The sequence below is a fragment of the Cavia porcellus genome, unplaced genomic scaffold (genome assembly GCF_034190915.1).
Source record: "Cavia porcellus strain 051 isolate PalLab524CR breed Dunkin Hartley unplaced genomic scaffold, mCavPor4.1 scaffold_22, whole genome shotgun sequence".
Taxonomy (NCBI): domain Eukaryota; kingdom Metazoa; phylum Chordata; class Mammalia; order Rodentia; family Caviidae; genus Cavia; species Cavia porcellus.
Window position 1 is genome coordinate 29,653,179 of NW_026947505.1, and position 20,835 is coordinate 29,674,013.

General features: G+C 40.8%; 1 protein-coding gene across 3 annotated transcripts in view; it reads left to right on the forward strand.

Annotated features, from left to right (window-relative positions):
- Nucleotides 1-2,417: 2,417 nt before the first annotated feature.
- Myb (MYB proto-oncogene, transcription factor) overlaps nt 2,418-20,835 on the forward strand; it is a 34,973-nt gene continuing 16,555 nt past the window's right edge. The window contains exons 1-11 of one of the 3 annotated variants that reach the window (XM_063232977.1): nt 2,418-2,689; nt 7,086-7,203; nt 8,725-8,796; nt 10,463-10,555; nt 10,804-11,024; nt 12,708-12,939; nt 14,436-14,516; nt 14,921-15,025; nt 16,310-16,564; nt 17,388-17,738; nt 19,901-20,043. In XM_063232977.1, coding sequence (XP_063089047.1) covers nt 2,667-2,689; nt 7,086-7,203; nt 8,725-8,796; nt 10,463-10,555; nt 10,804-11,024; nt 12,708-12,939; nt 14,436-14,516; nt 14,921-15,025; nt 16,310-16,564; nt 17,388-17,738; nt 19,901-20,043 — 1,694 coding nt within the window. In that variant the 5' untranslated portion in view covers nt 2,418-2,666. The remainder of the gene's footprint in view (nt 2,690-7,085; nt 7,204-8,724; nt 8,797-10,462; nt 10,556-10,803; nt 11,025-12,707; nt 12,940-14,435; nt 14,517-14,920; nt 15,026-16,309; nt 16,565-17,387; nt 17,739-19,900; nt 20,044-20,835) is intronic. The other 2 variants (XM_063232976.1, XM_063232978.1) reach the window with 2 other exon arrangements.

Genomic DNA, 20,835 nt, shown 5'->3' on the forward strand with positions numbered 1-20,835 from the left:
CACACACACACACACAGATTGAGGGTCACTGTTGTAGGGTTCACCAACTATGGCTAACAAGCTGAGTATAGCCTTCAAGTTAAATGTGGTTTTTACACTTGTAAAGGGCTGTAAAGAAGAAGGAAAGAAAGACAAAGAAACTGAGGAATATGGAACTCAATAGTGTGAAACATTTGCCATTCTAGTCTTTTATAAGAAAATTTTCTGGCCCCTGTCTAGAACATCACAATTAAAACACTGTGTGAATTTACCTCCATCTCTGCCACAACTAAAATAACTGGTATTGTAGATCTTTAAAAACAAAAAAGACAGAATGGTGAAATATATAAAATCATCATCTAAAAATGCATTTGTCATAATTGCAAGGGGAAGGAAAAATGTATAAATATAGTTACAACAAGTATTCTGCAATGTCTTTGAAAATATGTTTTCATGGATCCAAGAATTTTGATGACTCCACTTGATTTTATGCTTCCATACCTATCAGAAGCAATATAAAACAAATTAGCTACATGAAATTATGGAATGTACATTATTTACTGGCATAGGCATGCCCACACATATTATTGTCACCTATATGAGGAAAAAAAATGTAAAACTACATGGCTAGATATCTGAAGAGCAACAATACGAATTCACAAAACAATCCATACCAATCCATATCAAAATGATATACAAAGGAAATAAAAATTGAAATTAGTAACTTTCCACTTACAGTTTCATAAAGTTCCACCTGCTAAGAATTTTGAGAAACAGCTATTAACTTTCTTTAGCAAGGGTTCAGAGACTATTTATCTAAGAAATCATGCCAGTAGGATTCATAAAGTAATCTCAAAGACGCAATGTAGTTTCTTTAGGGGTGTCTACATGTTTATCATTGATGCTTTTTAAATTTTACTTTTATATGAAGAAAGAAATTGCACTATAGAACCTAGGAATCAATATTGGCTTTAAAAATGTATCTACTTGCAAATGACTTGCCTTTTGAAATTGCGAACTAAAATATCTCACAATAATTTTCTCTCGGTGTTTTTTTTTTTTTTTTTTTTTTTTTTTTTTTTTTGGTCACAAAGAAAGGACTGTTAAAGGCTTACATACAACTATCATGTTTTGGTAATGATTTAAACTATATAACAAACTTTAAGCAAGTTTCAAACACCAGGTAGTCTTGAAACCTAGCATGCTTCACCATTTAATAAAATTATGACTCATTTTAGTAAGAACATGCTTTTTTAGTAAGAAAAAAATGCTTTCTGAGCTAAGTTTGAACTGCTAGGGCACATGGGACACCCACAAACCCAGTCAGCAATAGTCTCAAACTCCTTAAAGATTAAAGGAAAAATAAACTAGTGTGTGTAGAGAATGAAAAAAAAAAATCCCCAATGGTACTAATCTATAAACGGAAGTAAAACTAAAACTCCCCTAAAATTCCCCCCAATCATCAATCCTTATAAATTCAGCAGTTCTCTCTTTACTGCCTCCGGAGCCCCCGGTTAAACGAACTATCTTTGCTAACCTGGCAAGCTGGTAAAACAGAGCCCCCACATTCCACTAACCACGGACAGTGACCTCGGTCACCACTCAGTGCTTAACTTTTAAAACCTTGCTGCAAACGTGAGCCTTCCCGCGCTGTGCCAGGGGCGGGCGGAGCAGACCTGTGGATTTGTGCAGGTGTGATGCAGCTCGGGGCGCGCGCCACGCAGGGGCAGAGGTGCGTGGTGGGCGCCGCCCGGCTGGGGCGGGGTGGGTGGTGCAGGGCGTGTGCCCGGGTGAGAAAGGCGTGTGACAACACGGAGGAGGCTTGTGGGCTTTAGGAGGCCAGAGGGGAGCGAAAGCTGGGCCAGGCGCTGCTTCTGTGTGAGTGGTGACAGCCACAGGCCCACTGGCGCTCAAGTATCCTTTGTCATTAACAAGTTCATTAAGGATGTTGTTTAATTTTTAAAAAGACAGAGCCAAACACCCCTGAAAAAAAAAATCCTACCCTCTGCTAGCCCCTTCTCCAACTGCTCCATCTCCAGAGGGCCGTTTTCAGCCCTGCCTGAAACCCAGTCCCCAGAGCGGGGTCCCCGCTCCCCACCCCCGCGACCCCGAGTCCGAGCGCGGCAGGCAGGAGTTGGGGTGCCCGGGAGCGCGCGGGGCGCTGCCCTGGAGGAGGAGGCGGCCTCGGCGGCCCCTAGCGAGGTTTGCGCAGGAAAAGGCGCCGTCGCGGACCCCGGCCGCCCTCCCGGGCTGGGCTCCGCGCCCGCGCGCCTCCCGGCCTCACGGCGCGCCAGGAGCCGCGCAGCGGCGCGAGGGCCGAAGGGGAGCGGCGGCCCGGCCCGGGAGCCCCGTGGGCTGCAGCCAGGGCGACCGCGGAGGCGGCGGGCAGGGCGCGTGCGCACTGCAGGGGCGCCAGATTTGGCGGGAGGGGGAGTGTCCAAAGCTCTTTGTTTGATGGCATCTCTGTTTACAGAGTTTACACTTTAATATCAACCTGTTTCCTCCTCCTCCTTCGCCTCCTCCTCCGTGGCCGCCTCCTCCTCCTCTTTCTCCTGAGAAACTTCGCCCCAGCGGTGCGGAGCGCCGCGGCGCAGCCGGGGAGAGAGGCAGGCAAGGCGGCGGGCGGCGGGAGGCAGCAGCCAGTGCGGTCCCCGCGGCTCTCGGAGGAGCCCCGCGCCCGCCGCGCCATGGCCCGAAGACCCCGGCACAGGTAACAGGGGGCCTGCGCGGGCGGCTGGAGGCGGGGGCGCGCGGGCGCCGGGCGTCTGGAAGCAGGTGGGAATTCGTTCCCAGATCTTCTGCGGGGCTGTCAGATCCTGAGAGCGCCAGGAGCCCCTGCCGGGTCCGCAGAAACCGCTGGAGAGCCAGATGAATGGGAGCCTGCGGAAACCTATCAGGACGTTAGGAAGCATGCCTTATGGCTTATTTGCAAGTTGCATGGGGATCCCTTTCTCTTTAGGGGACAAAAAGCAGCCTGTTCGAGCCGGGGCTGGGGGGAGGTGCAGAGCGGTGCCCACCAACCTCGGGGAGCTCACCAGGTACCTGGCTTGATGCCTCGGGGGTCTGCGACGGAGTCGCAGCCTAATCGCTGGATGAACTGAGTTATGTTTGGACTTGGAAGTGGAGCATATGGCAGATACAGGAAAATACGCCGGACTGTTTTGTAGCTGCAGGTAGTTCATTTCAATTTCATTCATTCTTTATGGAGGCAAGGAAATGTGGCAGCTGACAGACGGCTGAAAAGAAGATTTTACGGGACGAACAGGCTTTTCAAATTGTTTTAAGCCCTAGTTTGGAAGGCTCGGATCGTTATTCTCTGAGAGGCTTTTATTTCTACTGCAGACACTGCATGTGCACCCACGCGCGCCCGCGCCGCGCCTGTCACCGCACTTGGAAAGGCTCCCCAGGATGATGGGCGGGAGATCCCTTTACATTTTGGCCTCGCGTTGGGGAAGGAGCGCAGTTGGAGGGAAATACTCGTCGGAACTGTCACTTGTTGGCAGTTCAGCTTCCAGTGGCCCCTAAATTTCCTGGTCTCCACATTCTGGGGCTCCCTGCAAGCGGCGGGTGCAAGCGCTGGCTCAGTGGCAGTAGTGGTCGCCGCTCGGGGCAAAGGGACGGAGGCCTGCAGCACACCCAGTCGCCGCTGTGCAAACCCCACACAAACGCCGCGGGCCATTGCCCTAGGCGAGAGGTCCTGGCTCGGCTCGCACACGTGGACGCGGCCGCTCCTCCCTGCGCCCTGCTACTGCCGCCTCGGCTGGGCGACCGAGCGGACCCTAGCCAAGGGGTTGTGGGGAAGTCCATGGAGGCGAAGCAGTCCACCTGCTTTTCCTCGGGTTGTTTGATTTTCGCGGACTTATTTGCTTTTTGCACCGGCGGGCACTGGTCTCCTTGAGGCGCTGGGAAGTTGCAAAGAGCGTGGGCGTGGGCTCTGCAGCAGCACCCTGGGGCCGGGTTCTGCAGAGCCGGGAGCCGCGCCTCCGCTTGGCAGGGCGGCGGAGACACAGAGGGCCCACTTTGGGGGACATTGGTTCCCTACGCCTCGCCCGGCCGGCGGCTCTAAGCGCGGGTGCCGCCCCTTCAAAGGTTTCACCTTTCGCCTTTGAGACTTAGCTGGAGAGCACTGGGGTCACCTGTTTGGTGGGGAGCAGAAACTGGCAGCAGGAGGAGGAAGCTGGGAGGGAGCGGCAAGGCGCTGCGCCCCAGGTCGCGGCTGCTCCCGCGGGGCGGGGCCGTGCAGGTTCCCTGTGGCTCCCAGGTAGCCCCGAAAGGAGACGACGGGGAGGGGGCTGGAGCCTTGAACCTGGTTCAGGGGGAAGAGAAACCCGGCTGCGGGCTCCGAGCCGTTTCTTGCTGGGCCAGCGTCAACTCGGCAGGGATTATTAACCAGGTCAGCGAAATGAGTCTGAACCCCTTTTCTAGAATCACAGTAGCGGCCGCAAGGCACTTCCTCCCGCTCCCCCCACTTCCCAACCCCCTCCCCAGCACTTATTTTTTCTTTATCGTTTCTTTGCACGGTTTGTTTCCTTGACAGAAGGTAATATTCATAGTTGTACTCTTGTAACCACACCGGGTCTAGCAGGTGGAGGAGTCGAATGCATGAAGCCTGAAATCAGCCTTTGAAAGTCCTTTGACTGTTGGGTCTGTGATCTTGTCAGTGCAGATAAAGGAAAAGTTATTTCAGGTCCTCAGTAGAAATTAATCATGCTACTCAGGCGACCAGAACGCTTTAGAGCAAGGCAATCGCGTGCACAGCTCAAAGGCGAGCCCTGTGCCAGGCCTGCTGGTAGAGAACAGCCCTGGACTCAACCTGCAGCCCTCGAGATCCCTTCAGGACTGGCAGGAATCTCGCGCCTCTTTTTGCACAAGACCTTGGCTTTGCACATCTGTGCCCGTGCTTAAGTTTGAAGTAGCACGAAGGACATGGAAGCGTCATTTGCGCGCTATGGAAAGTACCTTAAAAATGGAATCTAAGCCCCTGTGCGTAGCGAGCCAACAAGTCCCAAGACAAAGTGATTTGTACAAGTCAAGCATTTATGTGGAGGCCGGAGGAGCTCTGGCACCTTAGCTTCCAGAATCCCAGCCCGGCTGATTCCTTCTGTTCTTTCTCACCTGATGTTGGCTGCCCCCTGTGGGCGGCTGCTTGTGTCGCTTGTTCCTAGGTTAAACTGTTACTAAGAGGGAGGTGCCCAATTATAGTTTGGAAAATGTCGCCCACGATTCTGAAACTGTGATATCCAGCTCTAGCCAAACCTAAAAAGTTAATTTGAGTTGAATCTATGTCTCCACTTTCAGATTCTTTGGGTTTTCTCGGTATCCTTGATGCTTCTTAAGAGGCTACTTCACTTAGGGGTTTTCTGAGGCTTTCAAAAGATGTTTACAGCTCTTTGCTTACAGTAGGTTTGCTGTTATTATATTGTGCTTTACACGAAAGGGAAAGTATTGTGATGGTTATTGATCAAGTTCTTTGCTACCTTTTGTTTATAGTGTGAAGCAACTCTAGGCTCTTATTTCAAAGGAAAATCATTTTGGAATGAAAAATGATTACAAACTATGAATACAGTTTAGTGGGGTTTTTATTGGTAGCTGATTTTGGTGGTAATGTTTCCACTACAGATCATGTCCAGTCACCGTGCATCCTGGACCATCAGATTGTTGCTCAAAATACTAGTTTTAAATTTTAAGAACTCCAGGATTTTTCAAGCACAGGCTTGTGGGTTAGCTCGAGAAGGCAAAACTTATTATGAATGTAAATTTCCTCTTCAAAAATAGTCATTTGCATTACGATATTATTTTATGCCATTATTACATATTTTTATTTATACTTGGGATTGTTCCCAGGACCTTCACACTGAACTACGCGCCCCTAGCATTATATATGTATGTATGTATGTATGTATGTATGTATTTAAATTTTGAGGCTGTTCTTGAGAACTTGCAGTCCTCCTGCCTCAGCATCTCAGAGTGCTAAGATTATAGGCATGTACCATCATTCCTGGCTTATGCTATTATTTTGAACTGACCTTAATTTCATGGGTTTATCAATATTACAATGATAAATTTTAGTGAAGCTTCTAGCATAATTTTTCATATCCTATTTTACAAGGAACTTTATGACAAAGTAAACAGAAATTATGTTCACATATCCAGTGTATGATTAATAAACTTTAAGTGTAGAGTTACTTTAAAAGTCACCAAAATGCATAATTTTACTAAACTAGATAAAAGAAAAGGCACTTTTGAAAACAGTAATTTTTTTTTAACCCAAGGATTTCTTCTGGAGGTAATCCTTAGGCTTTAATTAGGTACATTTTAAAATATTAAATGCCATTCATTCAGAGATAGAAAAAACAAGTGTAAGTCAGTGTCTATCAAGTGGCCTAATTATTCACTTAGTTACTCTGAAAACTGAGTATTATAAGCATGATCACAAGTTGGTCATCCAGGCCTGGAGTTTTGACAAATTTGATATTTATGTTAACTGCAAAACAGTTGGGTTAACTTGAGGTCTTATCCTTTGTCAGATGTTAAAACCCTTTCCACTTAAATTCTCCCAATCTTCTAATCTTTAAAGATTGACTGTCACTATATTATTGGATGTATTGTTTCTCAAGCTTTAAAAATTTCAGTAGAGCACCAACTCCATTGGAGTAAAATATTGACTTGTTGATTGTGTTTGGGAAATATTATTTAAGCAATGTGACATATGCGAAAGATTTTGAGTGAGCACTTATGTAAAGGATGTGGGTGCTTATTCCTTTTCTTGTACTTTTAACATTAAGTTTTAAACTTAAACTCTGATTGGTTGGAAGGTTGCCAAATGTGTAACTTGGTCACTGGCCTAACAGTAACAGCAGGTTTAAACATGCAGAGCTGCAGGAAAGTGCCAGATCCTTTGCTGTATCTGTGGATACCAACAACAGCAGAACCTGTCCAGAATACTACAGCAACAGAATGCAGAAAACAATCTTGTTGTGCAAGTTTGCAAAGTTTTATCTCCATACCCTTTGGGAAACTTGCTGAGGAGTCTTTGTGTGATTTTGTAATCCAATAGTTTAAATCCTCTTGTTTCAGCCCACGTCTGCCCATTCTTATTTCCACAGCATATATAGCAGTGATGAGGATGATGAAGACATTGAGATGTGTGATCATGACTATGATGGGCTACTTCCAAAGTCTGGAAAGCGTCATTTGGGGAAAACTAGATGGACCAGGGAAGAGGTAACTAATCTTTTAATCAAAACATGGAGAAAAACATATGACATACTTTACACAAAACAGAAATTCCAGTCATAAAGCCTTGGAGTGCCTATCCTAGCCCACTTAGGCAGTGCACTCGTCTCTCACCACCACCCCACATGATCGGCTGTACCGTCCTCTTCTAAATTATTTGGAGTTCTTTGAATGTTCTCTCCTTTTCATTTTGTGCTTCATCTGTTTCCCTGTGTGTATCATTCATAAGCCCCACCACCTCTTACCTCTTCATTACCAATGAAGGCATTGCCTGCCTGTGAGGCATCCCTGACTTCCTCTGACCATGATGGATGCATCTTCCTGGTCCCCATGTCACTGAGTCCCCATGTTCTTCCTTATTGTTGCTGTGACATATGTGTCTCTTCCAGTTGACTGCAAGTCTTTTGAGGGTGGGGCTAAATGTCTTCTATTTGTATTCCCTGAACCCAGAATTCCTTGCATCAAAGTAGGATATTGATAAATGCTCCCTGAATGAATGACTTGCTATTTTCAAAAAAATAAAATAAAGTACTCATGGAATTCCTCTTGTGTTAATGTATTTGTGTAGTATTCTTGATATATAATGTATAGTGGAGCCATATGCATAGAGGTTGGTCTCAAAACATCCAATAATGGATGGGGAAATATCTTCTTTTCTCCATTTTCTGCTGGATTCCCGAAAGCTTGGTCTTTGTAGGATGGAAAAATCTCTTAGAAACAAAATTAACAATGTGTGGTGAAATAATGCTTTCTCTTTAAGGTTCTCAAAACATTTTGCAGCTAATTTTAGAGTATTCCATGTTAGAGTTAGTGGTGTCAACTCTCCTTCAGTTTCATTGTGCTATGTTTCATTTAAACCTGAATCACCATTTACAGCAGACAGGATTCCCAGGTAGGCACCAGGGCAGTGCATATTTCACCTGTAGGAATTGTGCACTTGGATGATCCTTAAGGACATCCAAGTTCTGTTGTTAACTCTGGTTTCCTAGTCCCATGTCTGTATTTTGCCAGGAACCTGCCTTGTGTAGGGATGCTACTTTTGCTGAAGCATAAGGAAAACATGTAGAAACTCACTTGTGAACTGGCAGATAGTGAATCATTATCAATGGAAGAACCAGTTACCCATCAATGTTTAGCGTCTTCTATGTTTGAATTAATTTGGTCTCATTTAAGCTGTGACTATGTTGATACAAAAACTTTATTATAGTATAAATGCCTTACAGTTTAAGTATGAAAGGTTATCTTCTTTTTCATATATAAAAGAGGTTGAAATAAGATCTTTGCCATAGTAAAATGGCTACTGAGTCTAACATAAAATTTATTCTCTTCCTACCATATAAAACTCTTAACAGTTACTATAAATCAAAATATTAATATCTACTGTATTGAATAATTTTAAGAGGTTTTTTTCTGGATTAGATCATGTGATTGGTTCCCTTGTTCACTATAACTTGAACAGAATTATTCAGGAAGTGACTGATACCCAAAGACTGTGTTTAAATGTCTTAGGATGAAAAACTAAAGAAGCTGGTGGAACAGAATGGGACAGATGACTGGAAAGTTATTGCCAACTATCTCCCGGTAAGTTAGTAAATTTTTCTTTATGTAAAAGAAAAGCTCCTCCCAAAGATTTATATCAAATATTCCTGGAGACATTATTAAAATATTATGTATTTGCTCACATGTAAGAAGTAGGGGGAACAGTGACTGCCTGGCAAGTGGGAAATCATGGTACCAAAAAAAAAAGAAGTGGAGAGCTGACCTACCCATAATTTATATATATAAAATATATATTTATGTAATATTTTTTGTACCAAGAATCTAATTCAGGACCTCACACTTGCCAGGCAAGTGCTGTGCCACTGAGCTATATCCTCAACCTTTAATGTGTATTTTTTATTGCAAAATATATAATTGAGGTTTCAAAAGAGATTATTAAAAGGTTTAGATAATATTTTTAAGCAGTTGCTTCTTATTTTGTTTTGTGCTTTATTAGGATGATATAGATTAGTTCTGATAATTTGTTACATGGTTGATGATTAAACTTGACATTGTTCTCTAGTCAGCTTCTTCTAAACTCCTGATTTGCATCAATAGCCGTACTTTTAGCACTTAGGTTCAAAATTTTAGAATGCTGTTTGATTCGTCCCACTACCCTATGCTTGCACAGTTACTAAGGACCCTGGAATTCCTGCCAGCCCCTCTCATCCTCCTTATTCCCATGGTTCTCAGGGCCAGGCCCCATGACCTCTCATCTGGGATATCATAGTGGCTTTCTAGACAGCTTTCCCACTGGTAGCTTCCATGTTTTCATCCATCCAAAATGTTCCTGGGAGAGGGAGCATCCTAAGTGCAGCTGTACCTTATCTCTTCAATACTAATAGTAGTGACTTCGAACCTTACAAATTAAATAAACTGCCCTAACCTAGCCATCCAGAAAGGCCTTCCTATATGGTCCCAGCAGATAGGTCCTGCAATGATGCGTACTTTCTCTCTACAAACTGGTTTGGTTAAACTCATTTCTCTTTGCCTTTTCTGGGTTTTTATTTCTGGAGATCTCACCCCTAAATGTTCTCCCTTTCCATCAACTTTAAGACTTCTGACCATCCTCCAAAGCCCATAGAAAAAGCTCCTTTGGACTCCTAAAAAGTTTCTCCCCACTGTGGGATGCTTATTCTCCACCCCAATAGCATTTTGCTTTGGTCTCCTTTTTGCATATGGATCAAACTCAGCCCTCTGTTACAGTGAATTATCTATTTGTCTTTTCCTTCTTATAAGAGTCCCAGCTCCTACACAGCACAGCCAGTCTTGCCATCCTAGCTTCTTCTGCAATATAAATATTGTGGTGCTAAATTAAAGCATATCTTTTCGTTTGAATGGGTAGCAGACTTTAGTCCTTTGGGGTGTGTTTCTCCTAAAGCCCGACAGTATGGAATCTGTAATCTTAGATCATGTAGGTATTTCCATAAGCAACAGACTGAGGTTAGGTTAAACTGACAGGCACATGTGCAATTTAGCATTCCTTTCATTTATGTGGCAGCACAGTTTCCCTCAGGAGGTGAGCTTCTAATTTTAGATATATTCTTAATGTTTTTAGCCTGTAAGGAGGGATAGGTGGGTTCCTTATACATGTGCCGTAAGTGTCCTTGTGTGTTTGCACTGCATGTTTCCTGTGTGTGACTCATATTCAATAACATCTTCGTGTGCTTCTCACATCCTATCCTTATGATGGTGCATACTTGTCTAGAATCGGACAGATGTGCAGTGCCAGCACCGATGGCAGAAAGTTCTAAACCCTGAGCTCATCAAGGGTCCTTGGACCAAAGAAGAAGATCAGAGAGTAAGTTCTGTCTTCATAAATGTGTGAACCATAGTTAAGAATAGTCCCAAAATATATTTGTTGGATGTTCCCCAACCTGAGGATGCAAATGAAGTATGCAAACACAAGTAAGGGGCCCTTTGTCATGTTTCCAAAGAGTGAAAGCAAATATTTAGAAGTTTTCTAAAGTTTCTTGTAACAGTGAAGCGTGATTACACTGACTCACTCCATAACATTAAAACACAGGTTATTTTTGTGTTTATCTGAAGGTGATAGAGCTTGTACAGAAATATGGTCCGAAACGTTGGTCTGTTATTGCCAAGCACTTAAAAGGGAGAATTGGAAAACAATGTAGGGAGAGGTGGCATAATCACTTGAATCCAGAAGTTAAGAAAACCTCCTGGACAGAAGAGGAAGACAGAATTATTTACCAGGCACACAAGAGACTGGGGAACAGATGGGCAGAAATCGCAAAGCTACTGCCTGGACGGTAATACTATGTCAAAAAAATATATTGATTGGGAAGAACAAGGGATTGGGTATTGAATATTTTGTTTTAAATGTATGAAATAATTACATGTATTAACGTAAGGATTTGTAAATAAATTACATCCCATCAGTTGTTAGTTTTCATTAACTAAAAGAGATCTGTAGCTTCTACAACTGGAAGAGATCTTAGAGTTTACATGATGATGGACTTTCAGGATTTATTCGATGAGTCTTGGGCCAGGTCTTTTAACTTTCTTCAGCCTCAGTTTTCTCCTTTGCAAAATGTGTAATAATCAGTTTCATAGACCAGTGCTAGGCTCACATACAAAGACTGTCAAAGCACTTTGTAAACTACATGACTTAAAACACACACAAAAAAACAGAGGACAGACAGTTTGTCTCTGTTCTGAGTTCATGTAGCTGGTTCAAGGACCAGCTATCATTTTGGTATTAGGAAAACCTGCATTTCCTTTATTATAGCACTTGATAATTTTTTTCTATGAATAAAGAAATTATACATTTATAAAATTATACTGCTTTCAGGTTTTTAAATAATGTCAGTGTCATGCCTTCTTTTCAGTAAGCCAGGCAAGACAATGACCTTGTGAAGGACAACTATGGACGCTCATGTCTCACTTTCTTTCCTGATACAGCATGGAATGGTTTTTGTCGATTTTAGAAATTACTTTTACTAAAAATTTTAAAATAGAAAATATTAAGGATATTTTTTATTCTTGGCTTTCTTAATCCAAAAGCAGAGAAAAGATCATTTTAAAGATGGCTTATATAGTGTTTTCTTCTGATGCCCCCAAAGCATGTCCTCATGGTTCAGAAAGCCTCAGCAAACCAAGAAGTTGGGCAAAGGAGACCTTTCTCCCGTGTGCTCTGTGAGGACATGCTGTTGATTCTTCAAAAAATTAAAGAGGTGATTGATTGAACTTCCTCTTTCCTTGGCACATATGCTCCCAACCCCATGGAAACCATATAAAGGGAGCTTTAAAAAAAAATTTTTTTTTTGTGAGGGGAGTTGTTTGTTTCTTTTTCTTTTTTTGAATTGAAAAACTTTTGCTGGGAATAAAAAGGTTTTAGTAAAAGTGCTTTGCAATTTTAGTGTCTTTTCCCTTGGGATCTTTCTTGTTCCCACTCTGACTACTGTCTGGTTATAAGAATAATGGGTTGGTTTTCAAAAGGTAGGAGGATTTTTTGACTCACATTTTCTCACTCATGCTATAAGAAATAAAGATTGGACAATGAGGCAGCCACTGCTGTCATTTGCAGACTTTATGAATCCCCGTGGTGGTGTCTAGGCTAACCCATGCTCAAAACAGAAATTTCAAGCTATATTAGCATTTTGTACCACAAATGGTCAGAATTAAAATCAAGTGTTACTGAACTGAAAATATTCCTTCGCCAAGGAAACCAAATGGTAAAAAGATACCAGAATTTATAGAAACCTCCATACATTCCAGATCACATAAGCAAGAGAAACCTGTGGATTTTCAGTTAGGCAGTAGGGATTGCATGATTTTAGAAGGTGGAAAAGAATGAGACAGTTAAAAAGAGAAGACAACTGTTAGTAGACCTAAAGAAAAGATTTCTATTAAAAACAGTTTTCTGTCAGTAACTGCTAACTTGAATTAAGTTTTCTGTTTGTAAAATTTTTATGTGATGCATTTCTGTGCAGAACTGATAATGCTATCAAGAACCACTGGAATTCTACAATGCGTCGGAAGGTGGAACAGGAAGGTTATCTTCAGGAGTCTCCTAAGGCCAACCAGCCAACAGTGGCTGCAAGTTTCCAGAAGAACAATCCTTTGATGGGCTTTGCTCATGCCCCACCTTCTCAGCTCCCTCCGGCTGGCCAGCCCCCAGTTAACAATGACTATTCCTATTACCACATTTCTGAAGCACAAAATGTAAGCCATTCCTGAGAATTTAATCAAGAGAGAGATGGTTATTTTAGCTCCAGGAAGCAATGTTTTGCAGCTGTATACTTTCAGAGAATGTTTTATGACCACTTTTCACTTGTACCTTTTGAAGTAGATAAGACTAGATGTGATTATCCGTGATTTATGGATATAAAAATAAGGATTGTAAGTGATTTGTTCAGGATTACACAACTCAGAAAACTAGTGCTGAGTACAATCCAAACTTCGATTCTAACTTGCTGCTCCAGACTTGATTAACAGTTAAGATTTTGTTTTGTTTTATAGCCATACTGGGGTTCAAACCTAGGACCCTCTCGAGGATAGGCAAGCACTGAGCTACATAATGAACCCCAGTCCTAAATTTATCTTTTAAATATAAATTTACTTAAAGTACTGGAAAAGTAGAAGACAGGAGATGACATTTTTAGTCTAACATTTTATCTTCCAAAGTGGAAAAATAAATGTAATATTACATTTAAAGAGGAGATACTAGTTGAAACTGAAATTCAGTGGGTGACTGTATGTTCATTTTTGGTAGGGGTCCTAGCAGAAGTACTTTTAATCATTCCATGTTCATCTTTCTTTATGTTTGTGGTATTGGGGATTGAACCCAGGACCTTTACACTGAACTACATCCTTAGCCTATTCTTTGAGACAGGGTCTTGCTCAGTCACCAAATTGTCCAGACCAGGCTCAAACTCATGATCTTCCCGCCTTACTCCAGCCCCTGCGCCCACAGTGCTGGGACTACAGGCAGGTCTCGCTCTCAGTTGTGAGCAGAGCTGTGTAATGCTGATTTTTTGATGTCTGCTTTTTGTGTCCTTTGAATTGGTGTGATTTGTTCCTCATTTCTAAGACATTTATATTTAGGGAAAGAAATGATTTATAGTAGATAGGCAAGAAGCATAAAGAGGAAAAAATCAAGAGACATTAATCTCAGAATGAACAATAATATATGATGACATTTATACAATAATACAGAGCTCAAATGCAAATATTATGGAAAATATAGTCATAAATAGTTTTTACTTTTCTCTATCTGTTCCATGGATTTGACTACAGACTTGCCAGAAAGGACTTAGGTGAATAAATCATCATAGAGGGTTCTGTGCTTTGTATTAAAACTCAGAATTATTCCAAGAAAAATAATCTTAGTTACAGACAGCTAATATTATCAGCTCTTCCATTCAAACTTCTTTCATACATCATGAATATATTTTAAGGCTACATTCTTCATTGTGTTTTTTTTCTAATTAAGGAATGCTTCTCGTCAAAACAGATGAGTACTTTATTCTCACTATTTAGCCAGTTGTAAAGGCTTGGCTAAATTTCAAATTAGTTTATTTTGTTTTGTTTTTAATTATTTAGTGAATTTTATCAATAAAGTTTTTCCCTCTATCACAGAACAAAACGTCAGGAAGCCAAATCCCCTAAAGCATATGTAACCATGGATGACTTGATCTTTGTTTTGATTTTCGATCTAGGTCGCCAGCCACGTTCCATATCCTGTAGCGTTACATGTAAATATAGTCAATGTTCCTCAGCCAGCTGCGGCAGCCATTCAGGTAAGATCACATTGCTGAGCAAGGCACCACATTTAGGAGATGCTTCAAAGTATTTCCTCTAAATACTTATTTTCACCTACCTAATAGAAAAGGGGGTGGAGAGTGGCAACCTACCAATCGCGGCTTCTGGAGTGACTTTGCAGGGCAAGTTTCTGATGCTCCCATGTTATGAGTTGAAGCAGCTCTTCAGTCAGTGCCCACTCTTTCCTCCGATTCCCCACTGCTGCCTTCACTCCAAAATAGCATTCAGGAAGTTTTCACTGGTGGTGAAGTTAAGTTGGTGTTGGTTTCATGCCGAGGCTCTTTGGGTTCTGGGTGGTTCGGGAAGACTATAGGCCACGGGCGTCATATTGACAGGCTCTGATCAGATCTTTGTCTTTTCCTCCCTTAACTTGGAATTCCAGAGACACTATAATGATGAAGATCCTGAGAAAGAAAAGCGAATAAAGGAATTAGAGTTGCTTCTCATGTCCACTGAGAATGAGCTGAAAGGACAACAGGCATTACCAGTAAGCATGTTACCAGATCCTTGGATAGCGGCTGCCGCTGCACCCCAGCGCTTGTCTCTGTCCTTTTTCTGTTCTTCTAAATGTTACACCAGCAAAGCCTCACATACCCATTAAAAATGCTTAAAAACAGAAGAAGTTGCTAGTGAAATATAGCTATCAAAATGTGCGTACAATTGAAAGTAGTCTTTTTGCAATGCAATAGAAACACAGTATCCATCGCCTCATCATCTATTTTTTTCTCCTGGATTGTGATCAAGTCAAAGACTAGAATAAATACAATTAATGCAAATCTGTATTTTATTTGCAAAATATTATATTTATACAGTGCCTATTTGATATTTTCTATTTGTTTCTTGACCTGTATCTTTATATTTTATAATTTCAAATGTGATTGTATACATATTTAGTGTATGGATGTAAATATTACATACTTATACCACTTCTGCACAAAAAAGATTAACTACTGTCTTTTGTTTGCATTTGTGAAAGTTGTGTTGGCTATTATTGAATTCTGACATCTTTTTTTAGTGATTCGGCAGCAAACTGGCAAAGCAGCTTGTACTTGCTAACATTTGTAGTTAACCAAGAGAGTGAATAAAAGAGAAGTGATACCCAGTAGGTATTCTTAGAGATAATTTTTTTTTCCTAAATAATAAAATGATTATGTGGACATGGTAGTTCGACCACTTTTTAACTTTAGTTGATGTTTTGCAATTTCTCCTGTTGCATGGTCATGCTGTAAGGAGGCTTCTGTTAGTTTGCTCTTCTGCTTTCCTAACCACGTTGATTTGGCAGCCCTTCACTGCGTCGGTGCAATCTGTGGCCTTAGAAGGGAACAGAAGCAAAAATGTGCAGATAAAAGCAACTGGAGCTTATGAATCCTCTAGCATTTTAGTAGGTTAGGGTACAAACAGAACAATTCTTAATTCACAACAAACACTGATGGACCTTTTGCAAATAATATGCAAGTGGATTTGTAAGCTGCTCATATGAATATTTTTCACTTTGATGCGTACTCCCATTATTTGCAGTTTTATCAAGATGATACTAAAGTAATCAATCATGTAGGTACAAACCAGGGCACTTTTCAGAAGCATCAGCTTGCATTGACCAAAAGGAAACATCTTGACAACTGTCTCGCAGGCATAAGTTCTGGATGATGCAACTACTTTTATCTTTCCCCCAACAGCATCTGATACCTTATGCAACATCATTGCTAAGTTCCTTCTTCCTTTCTTCTCCCCACTCTTTATTTCTCCACCCTGCCCCACCCCCCTTCCTCAGACACAGAGCCACACATGCAGCTACCCCGGGTGGCACAGCACCTCCATTGCCGACCACAGCAGACCTCATGGAGACGGTGCACCTGTTTCCTGTTTGGGAGAGCACCACTCCACTCCATCTCTGCCAGTGGATCCTGGCTCCCTACCTGAAGAGAGCGCTTCGCCAGCAAGGTGCATGATCGTCCACCAGGGCACCATTCTGGACAATGTTAAGAATCTCTTAGAATTTGCAGAAACACTCCAATTTATAGATTCTGTAAGTAGAATTGTTAATGTTTCTGGAGAGGGAATTAGAAAATACATTTTGTAAATCATTGCCATGTTCTGTAGCAAACGTTATTGGCCTAGTTTCATGTAAAGGTAAAAGTATGATCCTAGTCTTAGTGAATATGTTTTTTTAAGAGATCCAATTTTATAAGCTGCCCAGACAATGTTAGCTTTCCACACTTTTCCTTCAAAGGGCATAATTTTTTTTTTTTTTAAAGAGTGAGGGTGATGACTTACAAGTCAGAGCTTAGGTTATGGGAATGTTGTTTGAGTTACTTGTAACTAATTTTCCATTTTGCTTACTTCTTTGTGCTTAACTTGAATTTTGCTTTGCTTTTGTGGATAGCACATGAAGAATTATGTTTACTTGGAGCATAAAAAGCAATCTCTGGGTGTATCTGAAGTACTAGTGCATTGGTTGGACATGACTTTTTCTACAAAATACTAAACATTGATACTAAACATGATCCCTCTGGTTCATAGAAATAAAATCATCTTTAAGGAACAAATTGGATCTCAGCACCCCCTCAGCAGATACTGACTTCATTTCCTTGGTTACTAGGCTAAAAAGCATTTCTTGCATTTCTGTTGGGCAGAGGATGGATACTGCAGCAGTGCTGTCTAGAAAGATTTTCCCTTTGCTTTAGATTTTAGCCTGGAGGCAGCTCATAGGCCCCTGAAGCTGGAAAAAGACCAGAAACCTGGCTGATGTTTTCCTTGCATTTAGCATCTCTTGCTCAGTGCTGTGTTTTAGGTGACAATAGCACACACCTCATACATCTCAAAGTTCTGTGCCTCCCACATTGTTTCAGGATTCTTCATCATGGTGTGATATCAGCAGTTCTGAATTCTCTGAAGAAGCAGCTTTTGCAGCTAGCCAGCATCACACAGGCAGAGCCCTTCAGCTTCAGCAAACAGAGGGCAAGGGGACCACAAGAGAGCCTAGCCCGAGGGTGAACAAATGCATGTTGGGTGAGGGCGCACGTGACTCATCCAAGGCCTTCCCCACTGCGAGGCCCAGCACAATTCCACTGGTCATCCTTCGAAAAAAGCAGGCCAGCCCCTTAGCCACTGGAGGCTCTAGCTGCTTCCTCTTTGCTGACATCAGCAGTTCAGCTCCCAAGTGTTCCCCTGTCAAAAGCCTGCCCTTCTCTCCCTCGCAGGTAGAGCACAATTTCTGCACAGCTGTTACTAATTTTCAACAGACACCTGAGCCTTAATAATCTAGAAACTAATGCTTTGGAACAAATGACTAATTACTGCTCCCCTTGCTGATTTCACCCCGGTGCTGCATCTAGCTGAGCCCAAGTCAGTGCCTGGCAGCAGGCTGGCTAATGGTTTTACCGTAATTCTCTCTTGACTTTTTGATGGTTTGGAAGAGAGTTGCATGATGTGCTTTTATTTCCTCCCACAGTAGAGTTTAACATGTCTGTCCCTTCCTCTTCTCCCTTCTGATTCCCTCTCTTTGAAAATTTTAACATGTTTTCTGCACCTTTGTTCTTTTATTATATGATTCACTGACCCTGGGCAGGAGGAAATCAAATTACAGTTGTATAAGATTTGGGTTGCAACTAGAAAACTTAAAGATTATGATTCATATTGAAGTGGGAATGTTTAGAGAAAGGATGATGAAAAATGTTTGCGGAAAATAATCTTATATTTCAACATTGGCTCTTTTGAGTTGTGCCATAATGCTTTCATAATGTAGTTTTTGCCAAAGAATATTCTCATTTCATAGTGTGCTTTTAAGATATGGAAAGCATAATACTTGTCAGAGATTTTCTAAAGTATTAAAATAATTGAAATTAATAGATAGTTTAAAACAGTTTTTTAGATTAATAGATACTTTAAATACCATAAATTGATAGATAACTTTAAAACACTTTTTGGTTATGTCTATTGAGTTTAAGAACAGCTTTACAATTTTTCTTAATTTTAAAGAGAATAAAACAAAACAAAACAGAATAAAGCAGATCAGAGCAAAACAATGCAAATAACACAAAATTTCAGAACAAGACAACAGGAAATCAACAGTGGCTACCACAATGTCTCTTGTTTTCTTTGAAATAGTTGTCCAGAACTTCACACACAGTAAGTTAATACAAATTAAATAGTATAAAAGCAATCAAAACAAAAGAATGAGAGCCTGACGGGTCTTCAAAACTAGACATTAGAAACTCAATAATGGCTACCATAATGTCTCTTGTTTTCTTCAAAATACTTGCCTATACCTTCATAAATATTGGACTCAAATAAATTGAAAACAGACTAAATCCAGTCAAAACCAAGAATAAGTATTATTGGAACTTAAAATGATAGGGAATCATCAGTGGCTATCATGATGTCTCATTTTCTTCAATGCAGCTGATAAACAGCTTTAAATAATTAATAAATGATGCTGCTACCAAAAAAACCACCTTTTTAAAATTTGGGCTGTATTTTCCAAACCATGATCTGCAGAATATTAGTTCTGTAAGACTTTACTACATGTTGCAGAAAAAGTCTAAATATCGAAATACGTAAGTTTGGGAAACAATGAATCAAAGTTAAAAATGGCTTCTTTCCCACAGTGCCCCTCCGAGTTCATGCTACTGTGGTTTTTGTTCATGCTGTTTGTGGTTTTTGTTTTTGAGACGAGGGTCTCTCTGTGTTGCCCAGGCTGAATTTGAACTCCTGGACTCAAACTTACCTCCTGCCTTGGCCTCACTGAGACTTCAGGCACGCACCACACTGCCTGAATTCCTTTAAAAGTTTTTAATATATTAATGTGTTTGTGACTTTCAAGAAGGAGGTTATAATTTGTTATGTTTCCCAAAATTATTGTATCTTGGAATCATCTGAGGAACACCTACCCCCCCCACCCCAAACTTTAGTATTATAAGAGACACAGATAATTTTAATAGTATTTCACATAATGTAAGCCTTATATAATAATAGTTTGGGTTCATAGATCATTAAAGAGAGAAAACAGCATAAAAATAATTTTCAAAATTCTTTAAACTTTTGAATATTAATAAAGGCCTGTCTTTTTTTTTTTTTTTTTTTTTAATGACAGGGTCATTTATTGAGAGCATTTTCTCAGGATTTTACAAGTCTTTCAGCATTGACCTTAGATTTTATTTCTTAGCAATTGTACTCCAAATTTTGTATTCAACTGAAGTAAAATAATGCCCTCCTCAACACCAGCTGGTTGTTAACATCTTTATTATTTTGTGTAATGGGTCAGTAAAACATACTTGCTTGTTAGCTAGGTGTGATTTTAAATTAGGCTGAATAAAGAATTGCCATTTAATCTAAGTAATTTTTTCTTTCTCCTTATGTTCAGTTCCTAAACACTTCGAGTAACCATGAAAACTTAGACTTGGAAGTGCCTTCCTTAACTTCTGCCCCTCTCAATGGTCACAAACTGACTGTTACAACACCATTCCATAGAGAACAGACTGTGAAAACTCAAAAGGAAAATACCATGTAAGTCTTTGATTCAAGAAAACAGTATTTATCTTATTACTTACATTGTATTAATAGAAGACAGTCCCCCAATGTCTGATTCTTTCATGTGTATATAATTTTGCCAATCCACTTACATGTATTGTGTATATTTTCACATTGAATATGTCTGTCCTGGGAATGTCACAACTATCTAGAAGTTAAAGGAGGAGGGATAAACAAATTACCTTTCGTAGTTCACTCCAGAATTTCCTGTATATGCAGAGGTAGTTTTCATATAAGGTTTCCATCCAATTTGTCTATTCATTCAATAAGGACTTTTCTTCTCACTGATGATTTTCAACCTCCTTTCTTTCCTGATTATAAGCTTCAAAATAAGATTGAGTATGGTTCTTCATTCATGTTTTTAAGCTTTTTTATTTCCCTTATAATTTATGTATAGATATGCTTAGAAATCTTATATGATTAGAAGCCAAGGAGTGATTAAGTCATCTTTATTTGATAAAGGTTTAAATGTTCAAAGAAATGACAGAGAAAAAAATCATTATGAATTAGGAGAAACCTCTGAAAGAAATGCATTCTTAATAATTTTGGGTATAAAAGTAATTTTAAAAGGCTAAGAGCTGGGAGACCGTTCAGCGGTCCATCACCTGCCTGGTAAGTGCGAGGTCACGAGTTCAATTCTTGATACAAAAAAAAAAGTCTAACATTGTATATGTAGTACGGGCTCCATTCTAATAATAAAGGTGGTTGGTAAATGACATTGACCATCACAATGTTTATGGTCATTTTACAGACCTAGGAGCACTATCT